Source organism: Acomys russatus, chromosome 23 (assembly GCF_903995435.1).
Source record: "Acomys russatus chromosome 23, mAcoRus1.1, whole genome shotgun sequence".
Classification (NCBI taxonomy): Eukaryota; Metazoa; Chordata; class Mammalia; order Rodentia; family Muridae; genus Acomys; species Acomys russatus.
The window spans coordinates 5114009-5133547 of NC_067159.1; the positions used below are offsets into that span (position 1 = coordinate 5114009).

The following is a 19539-nucleotide window of genomic DNA, read 5'->3' on the forward strand; positions in this document are numbered from 1 at the left end:
TTTATATTACTAAATATATTGTCTAGACCAGTGGTTCTCAACCTCTCTCGTGCTGTGACCCTTGAAATCAGCTCCTTGTGTTGTGGTGACCTCCAACCATAAAATTATTTTGTTGCTACTTCATACTTATAATATTGCTATTGTTATGAATCATAATATAAATATTTGATATGCAGGGTGCCTGATCTGTGACCCCTGTGAAAGGGTCATTCACCCCCAAAAGGTCTCAACACACAAGCTGAGAACTGCTGCTTTAGATTTGATGAGCAGCCAAATCAATCAATAGTTGTTTAAAGCTGCCTGCCCCTGAACTTGGCCCAAGCACTATGCACATGACTGTTAGTGACCAATGCCACTCTTAGCCAAAACCCAGTGAAATTTGTCCTTGCTGTGGATGGAGATGAATGCTGGGACACAAGCCCGTTCAACGTGCAGCGGTCCAGGCTGAGTGCTCAGTCATAAGCACAATATTTATACCGTGCTCTCTATGGCTCAGCGAGCGCTGAGAAAGAGGGGAGAAAGAATCAAGAGGTAGAAGAGAGGAAGCTGAGCTGTAGATATAGCCCACCCCATCAGGAGTTCACTTGGGCTTGCTTGCACTGAGCCTGCCTAAGAATGCGCGAGCGGCTCAAGAAGCCTGGCTGGTCCTTCTTTTTGAACTACTGGCCCATTGATAGATTGTGAGAATTGAGAGCTACTGTTATTAATCAAATAACCACTGATGTACCCACTGGCCCACTGGGCTGTGATGGGGAGTTACAATTCATAGTGTACTTGGCTGCCTCTTGTTGTTATGAAAGGAACATCTCACACACACACACACACACTCTCTCTCTCTCTCTCTCTCTCTCTCTTTCTCTCTCTCTCTCTCTCTCTCTCTCTCTCTCTCTCTCTCTCTCTCTCTCTCACACACACACACACACACACACACACACACACACATACACACCATGATCAGAGTCAACTTATTGAATAAAGAGTTTATTTTGGTTTATGCCTCTGGAGAGAGTCCCTAAATGGTGGGGGAGGCATGGCAGCAAGAGGTCAGAGCAAAAAGCTGAGAGGCCACATCTCAACCACACCGAGGAAGTAGAGAGAGACATGGAAGTGGGGTGTGAGTCATTCAAATCACCACACACCATCACAGAGATGGCACTGGTTTAATTCACTGGGTCTCGTTACAAAACAAAATCATGACTAAGGCAAAGGGAATTGTAGGGAGGAGAGGAAGGTGATGAGTGGGAGGTAGGACAAGGGACAAGAGCAATCAGGATGCAGTGTACTATATATGAAAGTGCCAAAGAACAAATTTAATTAATAAATAAGTGAACAAAATCTGTGTGTATATATTTGAGGCAGGGTGTCTCTATGTAGCTCTGGCTGTCCTGGAACTTGCTATGTAGACCAGGCTGGCCTCAAACTCGCAGCAATACGTTTGCCTCTGCCTACCTAGTGCTGGAATTAAAAGCATGCACTACAACACCAGCCTAACTAACATATTTTAAGGTATTTATTTGAAGGGCTGGAGAGATGGCTCAGAGGTTAAGAGCACTAGCTGCTCTTCCAAAGGTCCTGAGTTCAGTTCCCAGCAATCACATGGTGGCTCACGCCATCTATAATGAGATCCGGTGCCCTCTTCTGATGTGCAGGCACACATGCAGACAGAATACTGTATACTTAATAAATAAATAAATCTTTTAAAAGAACATTTATTTGATTTCATTTCACTGTGCCCGGTGCTCATGGAGGTCAGAAGATGAGCCAGATACCCTGAGACTGGAATTATAAACAGCTGAGGCATCATGTGGATGCTGGAAACAAAACTCTGTCCTTCGCAAGAGCAATCAGTGTTCAACTGCAGAACCATCATCTTCCACCCTAAACAACTTTAGATTAAAAAAAAAAAGAAAGAAAAACAGAAGAGCAGCCTCTAGGTGTTTATAAGTCACATATAGTGTTAAAGTATTTAGACTTTCTCTTTGTTGTAAGCAAACAGAATACCAAAAATGGGATACCCAGACAGTAAATAAATTTTATTTTAAAATCATATTCATTTTTAATCAATAAAAGAGCGGATGAAGGAAAAAAGCAACAATAAAAAAACAAAAGACACCCAGCTGCCTTTGTCCTTCCTACCACCTGAGGCTCAAGCTGAAAACAACTGCCTGTAATTCCACCCAGTTTCTGATGTTGTGTTCTGAGTTCCTGGCCTCTTGGGGGACTCAGGATAATGGTGCCTTGAATCAACATGGCTGTTTTTCTCCCTCTCTCATTTGATTCCTGATATCCACAAGCTGTTTGGTAACTGGCAACAAATAGTACTAGCAACGAAGCAAGGTGAACAGTCCAGTAGACATCACAGGGTGGCTGTACAGCCCTGCCCACCAAGATCTGCGATTGGCAGAGCTCCACCCAGAGCTCCCCAGCCTCACCTTGCATGCTAGGCTCCTGTCATAACCCCAGAGCATAGTATGCCTATCTGAAAACTTTTCTTTTCAGTGAAATAGTAAGTTAATCGGTATATGGATGTGTCTATACACATAATGTGTGCGTATACCTATCATATAATACATGTTTTTAAATTAAGAAAATCTAGCACTTTAAAACAAAGCCTTAGTAAGTATATCATAGACAATCATCCACACACATGCATATACATATAAACAAACAAAATGGATTCAAAGTGACTATAAGTACCTAATTTGTATGACTTTTTTTTGTTGTTGTTATTTTTCAAAGCTTTTAACATTTTCCGAGTGTTCCTAACATAGTTTGAGGATTTGTAGAGCCAGAGTTAGCTTTCACGTCACAGACATTTGATACGTTCTTATCTTTGAGTTCAGCACTTCTGTATGTACTATCTGAGCACATCAAATTAATGTTCCTATTGGCCACCGTTTAAAGAGAAAGAGAGCACACTGGAGATAGCAGAGGCATTTGAAACCTCAAAACCTGCCCCAACACACTTCCTCTCACAAGGCCACACCTCCTAAGCCTTCCCAAACAGTTCTATCAACTGGGGACCAAGTATTCAAACATATGAGACTGTGGGGGCTGTTCTCATTCAAACCACTCGTTGGCAAGTGTGCCCAAGGAAAGCTACAATAAAGGTAGCTGAGTGTGAGCCTGAGGAGGAGTAAGCAGCATTCTTCCACAGCCCCCACTTCAGTTCCTGCCTTTAAATTTCTGTCTTGAGTTCCTGTCCCGACATCTCTCGATGGAAGTAGAATGTGAAATAAACCCTCTCCTCCCCAATTTGCTTTTGGCCATGGTGTTTATCGCAGCAATGAAAATCCCACCAGGACAATAATCTGTAGAAGGCTGTATCTGAACAGCCAAGTCACATGTCACAGTACAACTCTGGCCAACCAGCCCAAGCAAAACAACAGTGTGAGCTTTGCCAACTGATAAATGTCCTAATATGGACTCTGAGAGGACACACACACACACACACACACACACACACACACACACACACACGCACACACACACACGCACACACACACACAAACCCACACACAAACCCACACACACAAACACACACACGCAAACACACACACGCACACACACAAACACACACACACACAAACACACACACAAACACACACACACACACAAACACACACACACACACACACAAACACACACACACACACACACACATACATATATGCCCAAAACAAGATGGTTGGCTTTTTGGTCTTGGCATTGTTCCTATCGTTTGGCTGTTCATTGCTCTGCTTTGAGATGCTAGAGAAAAATGCTCCAAGAACGCGTCAAGGTTCTGGCTTCTGGCTTCTGCAGTTGCAGTCACCTTTGCTGAATTGCTGGTTTGCTGTTTAATGGTTCTACTGACATACTGACTATGAAGAGTGGAATCACTCCAACGAATTTAGCCTAAAAAGGTCTACTTCTCCTGTTCCCATTAACCTCTTTTCTCTCCTATCTAGGGTAGGTGGGCTGGAAGGGTGGTTATAAGCATTAAAGAACACCAAATAAAATAGGTTTGAAAAAGCTCAAAGCCTACAAATAGCCATTTTACCACAATTCTCCCTTTCAACTTAGTGTGTCCACTTTGTTGCTGTTGTTGATTTGCTTTTTTGGGGGCTGGGAACTGAGCTGCTCCCCAGCTGGTGGCCTTTGGCTTCAAAGTGAGAGGATGCCCACAGAAGAGGCATCACATGACATGAGCTACTTGTGCTGGCTTCATTGAAATTTGACCATCATAGCTGCATATATTCTCTAAGTCATCTTTCCTTGCAGGCTAACCAGAACATGCTGGATTTGAATATTTAAGACAATTGACTTCAAAATTCACTAAGTGTCCTTGTTTTGGAAAGCTTTTAAATAAAAGATTTAAAATTATCTCTGAAATTACCTTAAAAGCATCAGTATAAAGGGTTTTTTATAGATAGTGTGTCCCTCATCCCTCAAAACACAACCTTCCATCCTTTAAAATCCACAGGGAAAGTTCTCTGGAGGGCATGCTGGGACTTGGGCTGAAGCTGCTCTGCTGGCGACAGGAAGAATTTCATTCTCTTACAGGAAGCTTCCTTCTCATATTAGATCCTTTCAAATTATGGAGGCAGGCCTACACTAATTATGTAGAATAATAGAATAATCTGTTTCACTTTTAAAAAAACCACTTGACTGGACTTTAATCTCATCTACAAAATAGCTTCATAAGTTTCATTGAATAATTGAAGTCTAAAACTTAGCCAAACTGAAGTAAAAATAAAAAGTTTTGATCTTACCATCCAGGAGATGGAGGCAGGCAGATCTCTAGGAGTTCAAGGCCAGCCTGGACTACATCGTGAGTTCTAGGATAGCTAAGGATACACAGTGAGACCCTGTCAAAAGAAAGAAAGAAAGAGGAAAAAAAGGGAAAGGAAAGGAAAGAGAAGAGAACACAAATGTTGATTCACTGCCTATCTCATTTCAGTTGTGTGACATGACCTACCACAATGCACTGCCTTTCCAGGCCTTTAGCAATGGAGCTGGCTGATCACAGAGTGTTGGGCAAAGGCCGCCCACCAACAGAGGACGGTGAAGCCTGCACTACATTGTTGGCTCTGTTTTTTAACAATTAAACTGTATTATACAACCCAACTAGCTTACACAAGAAGGAAAAAAGGTTAAAGGGACCAAAGAGTGAACCTTCCGGTATCTGTTCCACGGGACGGGTCCTTAGGTGTCTCTCTGACCAGCGTGCTGGTCCCGCCTGTCCACTGCTCCACAAGCGCTCAAGCCCGGGCTGAACCTGTTGTTCTCTCCTCCCCACCTGTCTGAGTCACATGGGAAGGGTGGTCTCCTTCTCCTGTTGAGGGTCAATTAGAAAAACAATAGCCCAGTTGGGGTTCCCAGGTCTGCTTCCTGAATTCCAGGCCCTGGATGGCTCCACTCAGTCTGTCACAAGGTATTCAATGGGGTGCCCCAAGGGTAAAGCCCGCCAAGACTGCTTCCACCTGTGACAAAGCTTAATCTTTCCCACACTACATGGTTGCTAATCACAGAAAAAAAATCTCCAGCCTAATTCACTCCTGATTAGGATGAAACAACACTCCCCAAACGGTCTTATATAATGGTAGTCATGTTAACTTCCCAGCATTAATATTGACCTCAGCCTCTGCATCCTGTCTTTTGTGTATAGCTAGTGTGTCACTTGGGTTTATTGTAATTAAAACGCTGATCCTCAAAGTGGCTTTCATGGGGAAATGGGGCCCAATGAAAGGTCTGCACTTCATTAGAAATGCACCCTTAGAGACAACTGGTAGACCCAAGCCTGTCTACTCCTTTTCTACATGTGACCACTTGCCCTTATCCATTCTTCTGCCATGATGTATAGGCATCTCCCATCTTCACCTGAAGACAAAGCAAAAGGGTCTCCTGATCTTGGAATCTGAGCTTCTAAACATCATAAGTCAAATACTTTTTTTTGAGCTTGGGAATGTAGTTCAGTAGTACAACATAACATAAGATGCTAGGTTTTGTGCAGAACCACAAAAAATAAACTTTCTCTTCAACAGTAATTAAAATTATGAAAAGATATGTACCACACTTCTGTTCTACACAACACATGCAGCCTTCATGAAAAATCTACACATACACACATACACATATATATATAGACATATGCACATGTGTATGTATGTATGTGCACGTGTGTGCGCACACATGATAAATGTAATAAGAAACTTTAAAAATCTGAATTCAGATGAGAAGGAAGGAGAGACATTTTATACACAGAATAAAAATATGAAAAAGGGCAGACTTCTCATTAGGAATTATATACACTGAACAAGCTTAACAAACCTCATCTTTTACCTGATGCAAGAAAAAAAATGACGGCCAGAGCACATCTTTCAAAAATGAAAGCCAACACATTTTCAGAAAAACAATGGGTAAGAAAATTCAGTGCCAACCGACTTACCCTGCAATGAACAGTAACAGAAGTGCTTCAGACTAGAACCAGTTGCCAACTAGAAGCTCTAGCTGAAATGAAGAACTATGGAGTGGATAAAAAGACTACTCCTGAGCAAAGAAAATGAGCAAAGTGCTGATGAAAGGCTGAATCGCAAAAGAACCATTTAAAAGGAAGACGACAAATAATGGGGACACATTGCCTGATTGTGTTCATGCAAAGTTCTAAAAGCACACAATAGTGTCTAGTGACAGGAAAGCTTCTGGTGGGGCAAGGAGGATGGAACATGTGTGGTGCAGACTGAAGAGACTGCTGAATACGCTTCTTATTTTGAAAGTAGGGAAAGGAAGTGTCAAGGCTGCACACATACAACAAATCTCATTATGTAAATTTCATGGAGGATTTTTTAAAAAGTAAAAATCACTCCCTGTCTTACTTAGGGTTTCATTGCTGTGAAGAGACACCATGACCACAGCAACTCTCATAAAGGAAAGCGTTGAATTGGGGCTGTCTTACAGTTTTAGAGGTTTAGTCCATTATCATCATGGCAGGAAAGCATGGCAGCGTGCAGGCAGACATGGTGCTGGAGACAGAGCCAGGAGTTCTACATCTTGATCTGCAGGCTGCAGAAAGAGAGTATGTGACACACTGGATGTAGCTTGAACATATATCACCTCAAAGCTCACCCCCACAGTGACACACTTTCTTCAGCAAAATGAGCCCGCCTAATAGTGCCACTCCCTATGGCCAAGAATTCAAACACACGAATCTGGGGGGGGGGCATACCTGTTCAAACCACCACAACCCCCCAATAAGGCTAGAAAAGGGGTAAAGTCAAAATAAAATCACAGTGACATACTAGTAAACAACTATTAGAATGAATTAAACCAAAAATTTAAAGATTAAAAAAATTATATTCAATTATTTAACTTTATGTCTATTAATATTTTACCTGCATGCATGTATGTGCACCACATGTGTGCCTATTGGATCTCCTGAAAACAAGGTACAGAAACTTGTGAGTCATCATGTGGGTACTGGTACTCAAACCCAGGTCCTTTGCAAGAGCAACAAGTGTTTTTAACTGCTGAACCATCTCTCCAACATCTTAAAGATTTGCTTTTAATTATATGTGTGGGTGTGTGTCTGGGTGTGGGTATACGCATTTGAGTGCAGATACCCATGGACTCCAGAAGAGGGCACCAGATTACCTAGAAATGTAGTTATTGGCTGTGGTGAGTCGCCAGACATGGATACTGGGAACCAAAGTCAGTCCTTCTGCAAGAACAGTATGCCTTCTTAATAACTGAGCCATCACTGTGGTCCCTAAAATAAATTTTAAGCTAATAATAAGCATCCCTGAAAATATAGAGTAGCTCAGTGTTAGTAGAAATGCAAAATGGTGCAGCTACTTTGTAAAATATTGGGAGTTTCTTATTAAACAAACATTCATGGTACAATTCAGCATTCTCATGCTTAGCTATTTACCCACAAGGACAGAAGTGCACACTTTAAAACACACTTGTGTGTATATGGTTACCCCAGATTTGTTAGCTGTCTTCACTATAACCAAAAACCAAAAGTCACCCAAATGTCTACTAACTTGTAAATATATTTAAAACTTACTTCATTTATATGGTGGAATTCTATTAAATAATAATAATGAATGGATAACTAAGGGCTACATGTGTCTAACAAGCTTGGTATGATCCTGCACAGTCCCAGAAAGAAATAAACCATTGATTTTTTTTTTAGCATATGTGAAATCTAGCTAAAGATAATATGTGTAAACAAATGTGCATGTGGGTCCAATATGACATACAGAAAAGATCCCAAGAAAGGTTCAATACAAGAGAATGAGGAAGGACTGAATGCAGGTGATGGACAGTTATAAAAGAGGATAAAAAGCTAATTCTTTCATAATTCAGCCATGGATTTTTTTTTTTTTTTTTTTTTTGTATTTTGATGGTAGATAAGTGTATAAAACATATCTGATGATAAATGACCAAAAGTATGGAATTTAGTGAGACTTCACAGTTCTATTTTTTATTTATGCTTATATATATGGGTGTATATAAATACACTATGTGCACCCAATCCCCATGGACTCCAGAAGAAGGCATCAGATGCTGTGGGTGCTGACAACCAAGCCCTGGTCCTCTGCAAAAGCAGCCAGTGCACTTAACCACTGAGCCATCTCTCCAGCCCCACGGCTTCTGTTCTGAACCCTTCAATGAGTTGTGTAAATTTGGGTCTGGATAGTGTGGTGTGTGCGTGCGTGCATGTGTGTGTGTGTGTGTGTGTGTGTGTGTGTATGTGTGTGCATGGACATGTGCATGTGTGCGTGCATGTGTATGCATGTGTGTGCATGTACGTGCATGTTTGCATGTATGTGCGCACGCGTGTGTTTGTGTGTGTGTGTGATGTTTTTATTTATCTGTAAGTTTTTTTTAAACAATAAAATTTATAAAAGATTTAGCTCTGTGGTAGAGCGCTTGCCTAGCAAGAACAGGACCCTGGGTTTGGTCCTCAACTCTGAAAAAAGAATTTTAAAAAAGAAAAAAACATACACTGTAACTAGAAAAAGAGACTGTTTAGAGTGAGTACTTGCCGAGAACCCAAGTTTGGTGGCCAGCATACATGTCAGACGGGTAAGAATTGCCTGTAACTCTAGCTCCAGGGAGAGCTGATGCCTCTGGCCTCCACCGTCAGCTACACTCATTTACATACACACACACACACACACACACACACACACACACCCGCACACACACACATACCCATACCCACACACACACATATACACACACAAAATAAACTTTAAAAAAGTAAAATATAGCTGACTTAGAGTAAATGAAGTAGAAAAAACTATGATTTTGCACTGTACACAAAGAAAGGAAGTGTTTAGTTTTAATATTTTGGGGGATTGGGTGTTTGTTTGAGACAGGGTCTCATTACGTAGCCCCAATTGTCCTCGAACTCACAGAGATATACCTGCCTCTGCCTCCCAAGTGTTGGGATTCTATAAAATTGCGCATTTAGAAATATTTAACTCTGGTGGAGCACACCTTTAATGGCCGACTCTGGTTATAAGCACTGAAATGCTTACAGAATTGCTGAGCTCTAAAATAAATGTGACAAATTCATTTTTCTTTGGTGACAATGCCAATACTATGCCACTTGCATATTTTCAAATCATATACATACTCGGTGTATGTCTTTAAGTACATAGTTTGCTGACTTAACAATGTAAAAGAGAAATCTGGATCACTGCCAAGTCATCTTAAAAAGAAATTATTGGACATTTTTCTGCCATTGTATTGATTCTCTGTCCCACGTCATGGAAATGTGTCTTGCATTAACATCTCATGTTTCTGAACACTTATCACACTTGGAAACTAATAACTAAACCTCTAAGCTACTACAAAAGTCCAAACCAATGGCTTCAGGGGGTTTGAAAACCCATTTGTAAGAAGAGTATCTAATTAGAAAAGAGGCTGCTTACTGAAGTTCACAAAACCTTGGCCTATTTGATAAACAAGATAGAAAATAGAGACTATAATGTAGATAAACAGATGACGGACCTTCAGAAAAGAGTTTTCTTACAGCATGTACTTTATTCTCTAACAAAAATAAATGATCCTTCCACAACAATGTGCATATTTGACAACTGATGAAGGATTAAAAATAAATTTATTAGTGTCTTTTTAGTGAAGATGAATAGGTAATCATGGTCTCCCACTATGGCATATGCTCAGAGTCATGTGGTTGTCACAAAAGGTTTTTCTTTCAAAGATTTATATTTTTAATTGTGTTGGGGGGATGTGTGTGTGTGTATGTGCACACGCGTGTGCTCACATGTGTATGTCACATGTGTGCAATGCTCTTGAAGTCCAGAAGAGAGCATCAGACCCCCTAGAGCCGGGCTTAAGGGAGGTTGTGGGCCACTGAAAAGAGTGCTAAAAGCTGAACTCAGCATCTCAAGAAGAATAGCAAACACTCTTTTGTTTGTTTGTTTGTTCGGTTTTGTTGCTGTTGTTTTTTGGTTGGTTGTTTGATTGGTTGGTTTTTCGAGATGGGGTTTCTCTGTGTAGCTTTGGCTGTCCTGGACTCACTCTGTAGGCCAGGCTGGCCTTGAACTCACAGAGGTCAGCCTCCCTGAGTTCTGGGATTACAGGTGGGTACCACCATGTCCAGCTAGCAAGCACTCTTAACCACTGAACATCTCTCCAGCCCCCATGAAAGGTTTTAATTCTGTCCCTATGATTATTACTAATGGGATGCTATTGGCCTATATAAGATGTATTTAGAATGTTTTAGCAGGCTTTTCAACATCAGAAGTAATTGCCTTCCTGAAAATTGCTGCCCACCAATGCAAGGGGTGAACTACACACAGATAATCGCAGTGCTGGGAGACGTGGACGTCTTCCTGTGGCAGCTGTCTGCACCCTGCCGCTGTTCAGATCATGTGACTGTGAGTTTCAACAGTTGTCTCATTCCTTTGAAGAAAGGGAAAAAACGCAAATAAACAAATCAAAGTATAATAATAAAATCCTCATCATTTGAAATCAAGTGAATAAGCGGCAACAAAAAGAATTATTTATAGGTAAGAGAGTAAACACTGATATAGCGAAAGTAGAGTGTGATATAAGCGTGATGTGCTTCATCTTCTGAAGTTTTTTTCTCTTCTTTTTCATTTGTATCTCCTTTCATGTGTTTGGATGCTTTGCCTGCATGTCTGTCTATGCAGACATGTGTGCCAGATGCTGAAGGAAGCTGGGAGACAGCATCAGATCCCCTGGGGCTGGAGTTACAGATGGCTGTTTCGTTTTGTTTTGTTTTGTTTCCGAAACAGGGTTTCTCTGTGCAGCCCTGGCTGTCCTGGACTCACTTTGTAGACCAGGCTGGCCTCGAACTCAGAAATCCGCCTGCCTCTGCCTCCAGATGGTTTTGACTGGTAACGGAACCCAGCTCCTTTTGAAGAGCAGCCAGTACTCCTCCAGCTATCTCTCCAGCAACCACCTTCTGAGTTTTCTAACAGCTTTACCAAGACATAAGTAACACCTTGATGTACACTGCTCACTGTTTCTGCATATTTAAAGAGAGTTCTGACGTCACTGCCAAAACAAATTATACAGCAATTCTGCACCCTGTGTGACAATGTGGTCACCAGTGCTTATGCGCCCATGCCTCCTACACACTTGCCCTGTGCAATCGATGCCTCATTCTGTCTCTCTATGGGGCTTGACTATAGGGACCTTTCATGCAAGAGGGCTAATACTGTATAGGGTCTTTTTGTCTAGTTCCCTTCACTCAGCATGCTGTTGAGGCACATCTATGCTTCAACACACACCAGAATTATGCTCCACATTATTATGCCGTGATGGTCCATTGTAGAATATTTCACATGGGGTTTTATCCATTCAATAGTTGAAGAGCTTTTAGTTCTCATTTCATTCTATCACTATCTTTACAATTATATACATTTATAGTGTATATAAAATTGCTTTTTACTTATGTGTATGTAACTAAAGTTATGTGTATGTAACTTTTAAATTTGCTTTTTAGTTATGTGTATGTAAGTGCATCCGTGAGTGGGTATGTGTCAGTTAGCACAGGCGCCCGAGAAGGCTGGAAGAAGGCATCAGGTCTCCTGAGTTACAGGCAGTTGTTAGCTGCCTAACAGGAGTGCTGGGACTTGAACTCATGGCCATCTCTCTAGGCACAGACTTAAGGTTTAATGCACCCATATTGTAGAGTGCCCACCAGTCACTTCATATGTAGTCATGTTTTGTTTTGTTTTGTTTTGTTTTGTGTGTGAGTTTGGTAATACTTGAACCTTTGTGTTACCGTTTTACCTCCCATGTTAGCCATAAATACTGGATTGTGATATAATAAACTGAGTTTAAAAGCAGAGCATGAAATCATTTTATCATAACGGGCTAACCAATGACTGAAAAAGACTATTGCTCTCAAGAATCATGTACCACCAATATCGTGTGCATATGCCTTTGTACTTATAAATAAAATCAGTTATTCTATACATTAAGTTTGTTTATTAGTTTAGGTGTCTTTTGTACATTTATGATGAAATATAATATATGAAGTACATGTATATAGTTTATTCATGATAAATATACAAATGCTAGTTAGATATGCTCAAAACTTTGGTGATATAGTACACATTTTTTAAAAAATACACTGAAAACAGATGTGTAACAGGACTAAAACATATTTAAACCTTGTGTCTTATCTGGTTTAAAACTATTACTAGAGGTGAAAGAAGTACTTAAAGGCGCGTGGACAGTTAACCACAGTAAAGGGTGGTTACTAAGGGTGGTCATTTTTTAAGGTGTGTGTGTGTGTGTGTGTGTGTGAGATGTAGGTATCTGCTTGTGAATGTAGGTGCCCATATGGAAGCCAGAGGTATCGCATCCCCCTGGAACTAGAGCTACAGTTCATTACGAGCTGCCTAACATGGATGCTGGGCACCAAACTCTAGTTGTTTGCAAAAGTAGTAGGTCCTCTTAACCACTGAGTCATCTCTCCGTCACCACGTGTATCATCTTGACCCTTTTAAAAGAAAAAAGATGCACTATAACAGCATTCTATAGAATACCACATATCACATGCTCATTATTATCACTTTACAGGTTAGGAAACTGGGGTCCAAAAGGCCACAATAGCTCCTAGCTAGCGTAAGCTCCACAGCTAGCCTGAGAAGCCAGGAAAGCTGGCATTCAAAGTCACTGCTTACCACCTCCTTCTTGCCTTAGTGTTATTTAATATAATCCTTACACATTGGGATATCCTAATTTACATGGTGCCAGGCGTTTTGCCAGATGCTTGCACCTCCATTGATGTCACAGCTAGTTGGTGACACTCACTTTCAAGAATAGAAATGGTCAAAATGGAAGGCTGGGCATCTGTGGGTGGCAGTGTTTCCTGAAAACCTCTGCACTCAGGAAGTTATCTTCGACAAATGGACTTAGCACATATAATGTGTCAAGGTCAGATATGAGAGGTGAAGGTACAAGCTACAGACCTTTCCTGGAAATGCCCCAGCCTTGTGGGAGACACGATTGTAGAAATCAAGAACCACTGTACACAATATATAGTCCCCAAGGGGGATGTAAGAGAAAGGGCCATCTGTGACTGGGATGTCTTGGAAAAGGCAAGAGGGGGAGGGGAATGCGAGCTTTCCCACCAGAGAGAATGTGTGTGTGTGTGTGTGTGTGTGTGTGTGTGTGTGTGTGTGTGTGTGTGTGTGTGAATCCATGTCTGTGCCTATAATGGAGTGTCTAGGCATAGCTGTGTGTGGATCTGAAGTATTTCTACACAGCCTTAATTGTGTATTAATTTATGAACGGGCAGGTTGTCAATGGCATGGGTACAAAAGAGAATGAGTCTGGATTCATACCCGCCATAGCAGAATCAGGCCAGCCATGGCTGGAGCATCCTCTCTCCTATCCAACTCCCAGCCACTAGGGTGACCAGGGACATTGGATGCTCCTGTCCTACCAGCTGTGCTTTCTAGAGCTCAGGTGATGAAACCCACCACAGTTTTCAATCCATCTGCCCAGACAAGATCTGATTGAGCCAGACAGCTTGCGTGAGTACTGGATGGTGAGAAGGCACAAGTATCTGAGGGTGCACATCTGTGTGCACACTTCTGTTGTGTGTTAGTGCTTAGCGCTGCCTGCTGCTTGCCAGGCTGGGAAACCCCCCTTTTCCCCATAGCTTCCCTCCCTTCCCCCACCAGCCCTGTAGAGGAAGGGCTTACCTACTCATCTGTTTCCATTGCCATCTGCATGAGGCTAGCTTCTGCCTGCACTTGGGGATATGCTTGAGGTGAGGCTCTAGGTAGGTGGCTCCACGCCCCTCCCCTGAGGAGAATACCTCTTTAGAGGTCAAAGGTGATTATGGAGAGAAAGTGAAGACTCTCCTGTCAAGCAAACATTCACCCAGGAATAGGAAGACAGGAGGATGGCTCCTTAATAATAATACTCTTATTTCCTTTAAGCTTGAGCAATAAAAAAGAAAAAAAAAATGGTAGCCGAGTGTGGTGGTACATGACTTTAATCTCAACACTTGGGAAGCAGTGACAAGCATGACTCTAAGGGTTTGAGATGAGCCTGATCTCCATGGTGAGGTTCAGGTCAGCCAGGGCTACATAGTAAGACTCTGTCTAAAATACCAGAAAGGAAGGAAGGAAGGAAGGAAGGAAGGGAATGAAAAAAGACATAACTGATGATGTCACTGGTAATATGTAATTAGTGGCAAATAATAATTGCTATTGATAACTGATAGTACTTGGTAGTAACTAACAGTAATTTCCCCTTATTTTTGTAAAATACATAAATTTGGGGCTGGAGGTCATATAAGGCAAAGGCATTACACACTGGGATATTTTACATTTACATTTTAACAAAATGCAGTAGTGCCACCCGGTTAAGTGTGCCCACTGCCGTGTTAAGATGGGCAAGAATGATGTGCAATAACTGACACATACAGTGAGTCATATTTGGCAGCAAATAATGAACAAATGAATAAATGGGCGAAGAGAAAAACAAACATAACTTTAAAGCTAGAATTGTTTGATCTAGTGGTCCCTAATTACTTGGGCCCAATTCTGCCAATGATTTAAATTAATGTGTCAAAAGTCTCTAAAAATCACCTATAAATAAGTTGTTTTCATAGTAGAACATTTCTCCAAAACATCAATACACTTAATAATCATGACTAAAGTGTCTTCTTAAAGACACCCCCATCTCTAATAAATGTTAGTACTACCTATCTGAACACTGCAGCTTAATTAAACCACCTTAGTAATATGTTTCCACCTGCTGAGCACGTTACCTAGCCATTGATAAAAGATGCTGGCTTACAAAATGCATGAGGAATTTTCCATGTTCATAGAACGTTTACTTGCACTTAAATAGTGCATTGATAATCTGAAAACAAGAAATCTCCTGTGTGGCCAGACACTGTTTAGACACTATGGTTTCTATCATGGACTGCTTTCAACTGCTATATTTTATGGCACAGATTCAGTGAGAATCTGATCTGCTAAAATATTTGGGCTGTGAAAACTCCCACACTGTGACAGATGTCAAGTCCAATTAAGTGACTCATGTCCAGGTTTCTGTCCAATAGGATTTCCCATTAAACATCAATTTAGGGGGAAAAATTCCATCCCCCTTCTCAAGCCTTTATCTCTTCCACCATCTCCAGGCTAAATCAATTGGTACCCGAAAAGCCAAGAAGCCACACAAGCTGCTGCCTCTGCTCTGGTTCTCCCAACCTCTCCTTTATCTGCTTGCCTGTCTGTTACTCCAAAAGACTTCAGGTCTCACCAACCTCTCTCTCGAGCGTCTCCAAGCTACTGACTATATATATTTTCCTACAAGGTAAAGAGCGGAAGGAGTGGGGTAGGGGAGGGGTGTAACCAAGCCTTGAAAGACTTTGAAACTGGAAAATAGGTATCTGTTTATACAACATATAAGTAAATGAGAGACAAGACAGAAGCAACCTTAAGCCCTACTCGCTGTATTGTGTTCCTGGGGACTGGGGAGGTATGGCTGAACAAAGCGTTATCTTGAAGAAAAAAAAAGAAATCACTTCTGAGCCCCAGCCGTCCCTGCCCACACTTCCCAGTTTCGCCCCAGCCCGATTAAGGGAAGGGAAGGAGTCCTCAAGGAACGGAATTTTGTCTTCACCATCTCTCTTATTGATTATTCTGCTATTAGAAAGTGAAGGAATCAGCCCTTTGATGAGATTGTGTTTATCTCTGCATCTCTTTTGTTATTTATAGAGCCCTGGGAGCGGGAAGCGCGAGACTTCAACACTTCGCCCGAGGAAGATCAACAACGAAATTTTCGAAATGTTTAAGAACAATTAAAAAGGACGGGAGTTTTCAATTTATCAACTAAGTGAGCAGCCGCACCTTCCACCCCTAAGACACCGCCGTTCGCTCGTTGTGGCAGGCGGCGAGATGACAGCTGCTTTTTCATCTGTGAATGTAATAAATATTGGCTGCTTTTAATATTTGCCAGGATCTCTCCTCGTTGTTCCCTGGAATTTTAACTCCAAAAGATTGGCGAAAGATTGGCAGGGCTTTTGCAAGGTAAGACATCTTTACGTGTCTTTTTCTTGAAATTAAGTTGATTCATAGTGCATTTTATAGGTGCAGCCCCACTCATGGTTCTAGACATAAATGCCCCACGAGAAATACCATCTATGACTATTTAAGCATCTGCATAATTTAAACGGGTGGAGGACAACCCGGGAACTTTTTGTCCGATCTATAACTACGTTGTGATTTTTCTCCCTGTGTATTTCTGCCCCTTCGTGCCAACTGCGTAGGTACGAGCTGTTTCACTTATAAACGTAGAGGAAAGCCCGTAGGGGATCGCAAGCGCTTCGTTTGGACCATTTATTGTTATTTTGAGGAACCGTTTTCCTTGCACAGAAAGCTGTTTCCGAGTTCAGGGCACTCCTGCGCAAGTGCAAGGCCAGGAGCCGAACCTACGTGCCATGGCTTTTGTTTCTATGAAGCGGGCCTCTTAAAACCGGGTCGGAAGCCTTTGCCTGCTAGGGGCACGCCGGGCCCAGGGGTCGCAGCCGGGTCGTCCCTCTTGGCGGCCAAGGCCCTTGCGCTCAGCTGGGGCGGGTTCCTGTCACCATTCGCCGGTCCAGATTCCCCTCAAGCCCAGTGGTTCCTGAAGATGCGCAGCCCGGCCCTTCCTCCAGGCGCGCGGGAGCAGCCGGCCCGAGGTGGCTCTTCCAGGAGGGCATCGTCTAGGGAAAGCTGAGCGCAGACGCGGGACCGCGTCCAGGCCTCCCCGGGCCGGCGGTGCACTGCGGGGTTCAGGTCCCAGGAGCTCACGAACTTTACCCGCCGAGATGCAGCTTGCGCCCATCCCTTCATTGCCCTCCCCAGCCTCTCTGCCCGCAGCGACCCGGTCGCCGGCGTTCGGTTTTCCCGGGAGGTGGTCGGCAGACTGCCCGGCATTGTGTGATCCACATCCCTAGGTCCCCAATGTGTGTGGCAGTCTGCGTGACAGATGGTGCTCCGGGAGCGTATGAGGGGCCGAGGAGTCAATTTTCTTTGAAAGGACCGAACACATGTGTTCGGTCATTTCTTTATTATTTCGGAGAAACGTGAGGGGACGGGGCGGGGGGGGGGGGGAGCACGGAAGCTTTTCTATCTCCGGCCTAGGTTCCAGGATGGGGTTTGCCCACACCCCAGCTCAGCCCAGACCCTTAGGCGCTGGGAGTCTCCAGCTGCCTGGCCCCAGCCCCTCGGGCACGAAGCACACTCCGCATCTCCATTAAAACACAGATGCATCCATCCTTCGGGATATTTCGTGTGTCTAGGAAGGGGACAGGGCAAAGGAGGCGGGACAAAGCCGCTGATGATTGGCCAAAAGGGGCACAAGATGCCAACCGGCCCCGCAGGCCCTCGGCCATTTGGTAGCCCTAGGGCCACTGGCTGCCTCTACCACTTGCAGGCTTTGGTGTGGGGTTCGGAATGCGCTCTGGTGCCTGCTCCTTGTCTCTCCACACTCGTGGGCCTGGTGCGAGGAGGGGACCCGAGGACATGGGTCCTCTAGGAGTCCAAGCTTGCTAGGCCCGCCACCCTTCATTGTAAACGAATAGTCCAACTCCTTTTATTGACTGACTTTCTGACTCTCCATCAGCCTCCAAAATGATGCTGAGTCCGGATCAAGCCGCCGACTCAGATCACCCCAGCTCGACGCACTCGGACCCGGAGTCTCTGGGCGGCGCAGACACCAAGGTGTTGGGCAGCGTGTCCGACCTGGAGCCGGTGGAGGAGGCAGACGGGGACGGCAAGGGTGGCAGCCGGGCCTCGCTCTACCCGCACCCGCAGCAGCTGAGCCGTGAGGAGAAGCGCCGCCGCCGGCGTGCCACGGCCAAATACCGCTCGGCCCACGCCACCCGCGAGCGCATCCGCGTGGAGGCCTTCAACCTGGCCTTCGCCGAGCTCCGCAAACTGCTGCCCACGCTGCCCCCGGACAAGAAGCTCTCCAAGATCGAGATCCTGCGCTTGGCGATCTGCTACATCTCCTATCTCAACCATGTCCTGGACGTGTAGGGAGGGGGACGCCGCGGGAGGTCGCCGGTCCGAGTGTCTGCCAAAGGCGACACACCCGGACTGCCAGGTCGGAGCATCACCCAGAGACACCTAAACGCGGGGGGAAAGCTTTCAGCCTGTTCTCTCGGGTCAGCAAGACAACAGGGAAAGGTTTTCCGAGCCTGGGAGGTGGGGTTGGGTAGAAAAACCTAGGACTTGCAAGAGTATTTTCCTGGCCTGAAAGAACCTTCTGGAAGCACCTAGAATGAGTTGTCCTGGGGCCTCCTTGAAGGCTTTGAGTTCCCCTATATTTATATCCGCCACATCTTCCCGTTTTGAAAGAATGAGGGCAGCTCAGCCCAGGCTCATGGCTTCAGCCTATGACTATCTGGGATTTTTCTAATTGGCAAACCACTAAACCTTGGGGAGAAAAGAAAATACAAAACTCTTTCCCATGCAGAGATTAAGACAGAGAAAGGTGAATCAGCAAATTTTTTGTTACTTTGACAAATGAAAAATTACATTCAAATTTAAATAAAAATCCTGACTATTTGGTGAGATACCAAAAAATAAATAAATAAATAAATTCAAAACAGACAGACACATTGTGGGAGGATTTGAGCTTGGTGAGACTTTAGCCCCAAGATAGGACACTAAAGTAGATAGAAAAATCCATATTTAAATAGAAAATCTAACATCTGATTGCTTTTTGGGGCAAAGTGGCCCCTTTAAATATCCAAAAACACCCCATCTACTTGTGACCTTAACATGTGGACCCATAGATGCAGGTAGAGAAAGACAACCTATTTTTATTTATGTTAGAAGGAGTAGAGTATTTTTTTCAAGACATTTATTTTTCAGAGTGGTGATAATTTTACTTTGGATACTCTGTGCCAATTTATTTATAGTCAAGTGTTTACACTTTTCCCCCCGTGAAATAACTGCGTCTAACTCTTTGTGTGTTTGTTGAGATTATCTTGTGGTCTTTCCTTTTTTCACCCCCTGATTATATTGCACTTGT

At 43.4% G+C, this 19539-nt stretch overlaps 1 protein-coding gene across 1 annotated transcript; it reads left to right on the forward strand.

The window, feature by feature from the left end:
* Positions 1-17999: 17999 nt before the first annotated feature.
* Positions 18000-19080, forward strand: Nhlh2 (nescient helix-loop-helix 2). The gene has a single exon (XM_051165463.1). The coding sequence runs from the start codon at positions 18132-18134 to the stop codon at positions 18537-18539; it is 408 nt and encodes a 135-aa protein (XP_051021420.1). The 5' UTR covers positions 18000-18131; the 3' UTR covers positions 18540-19080.
* Positions 19081-19539: the final 459 nt, after the last annotated feature.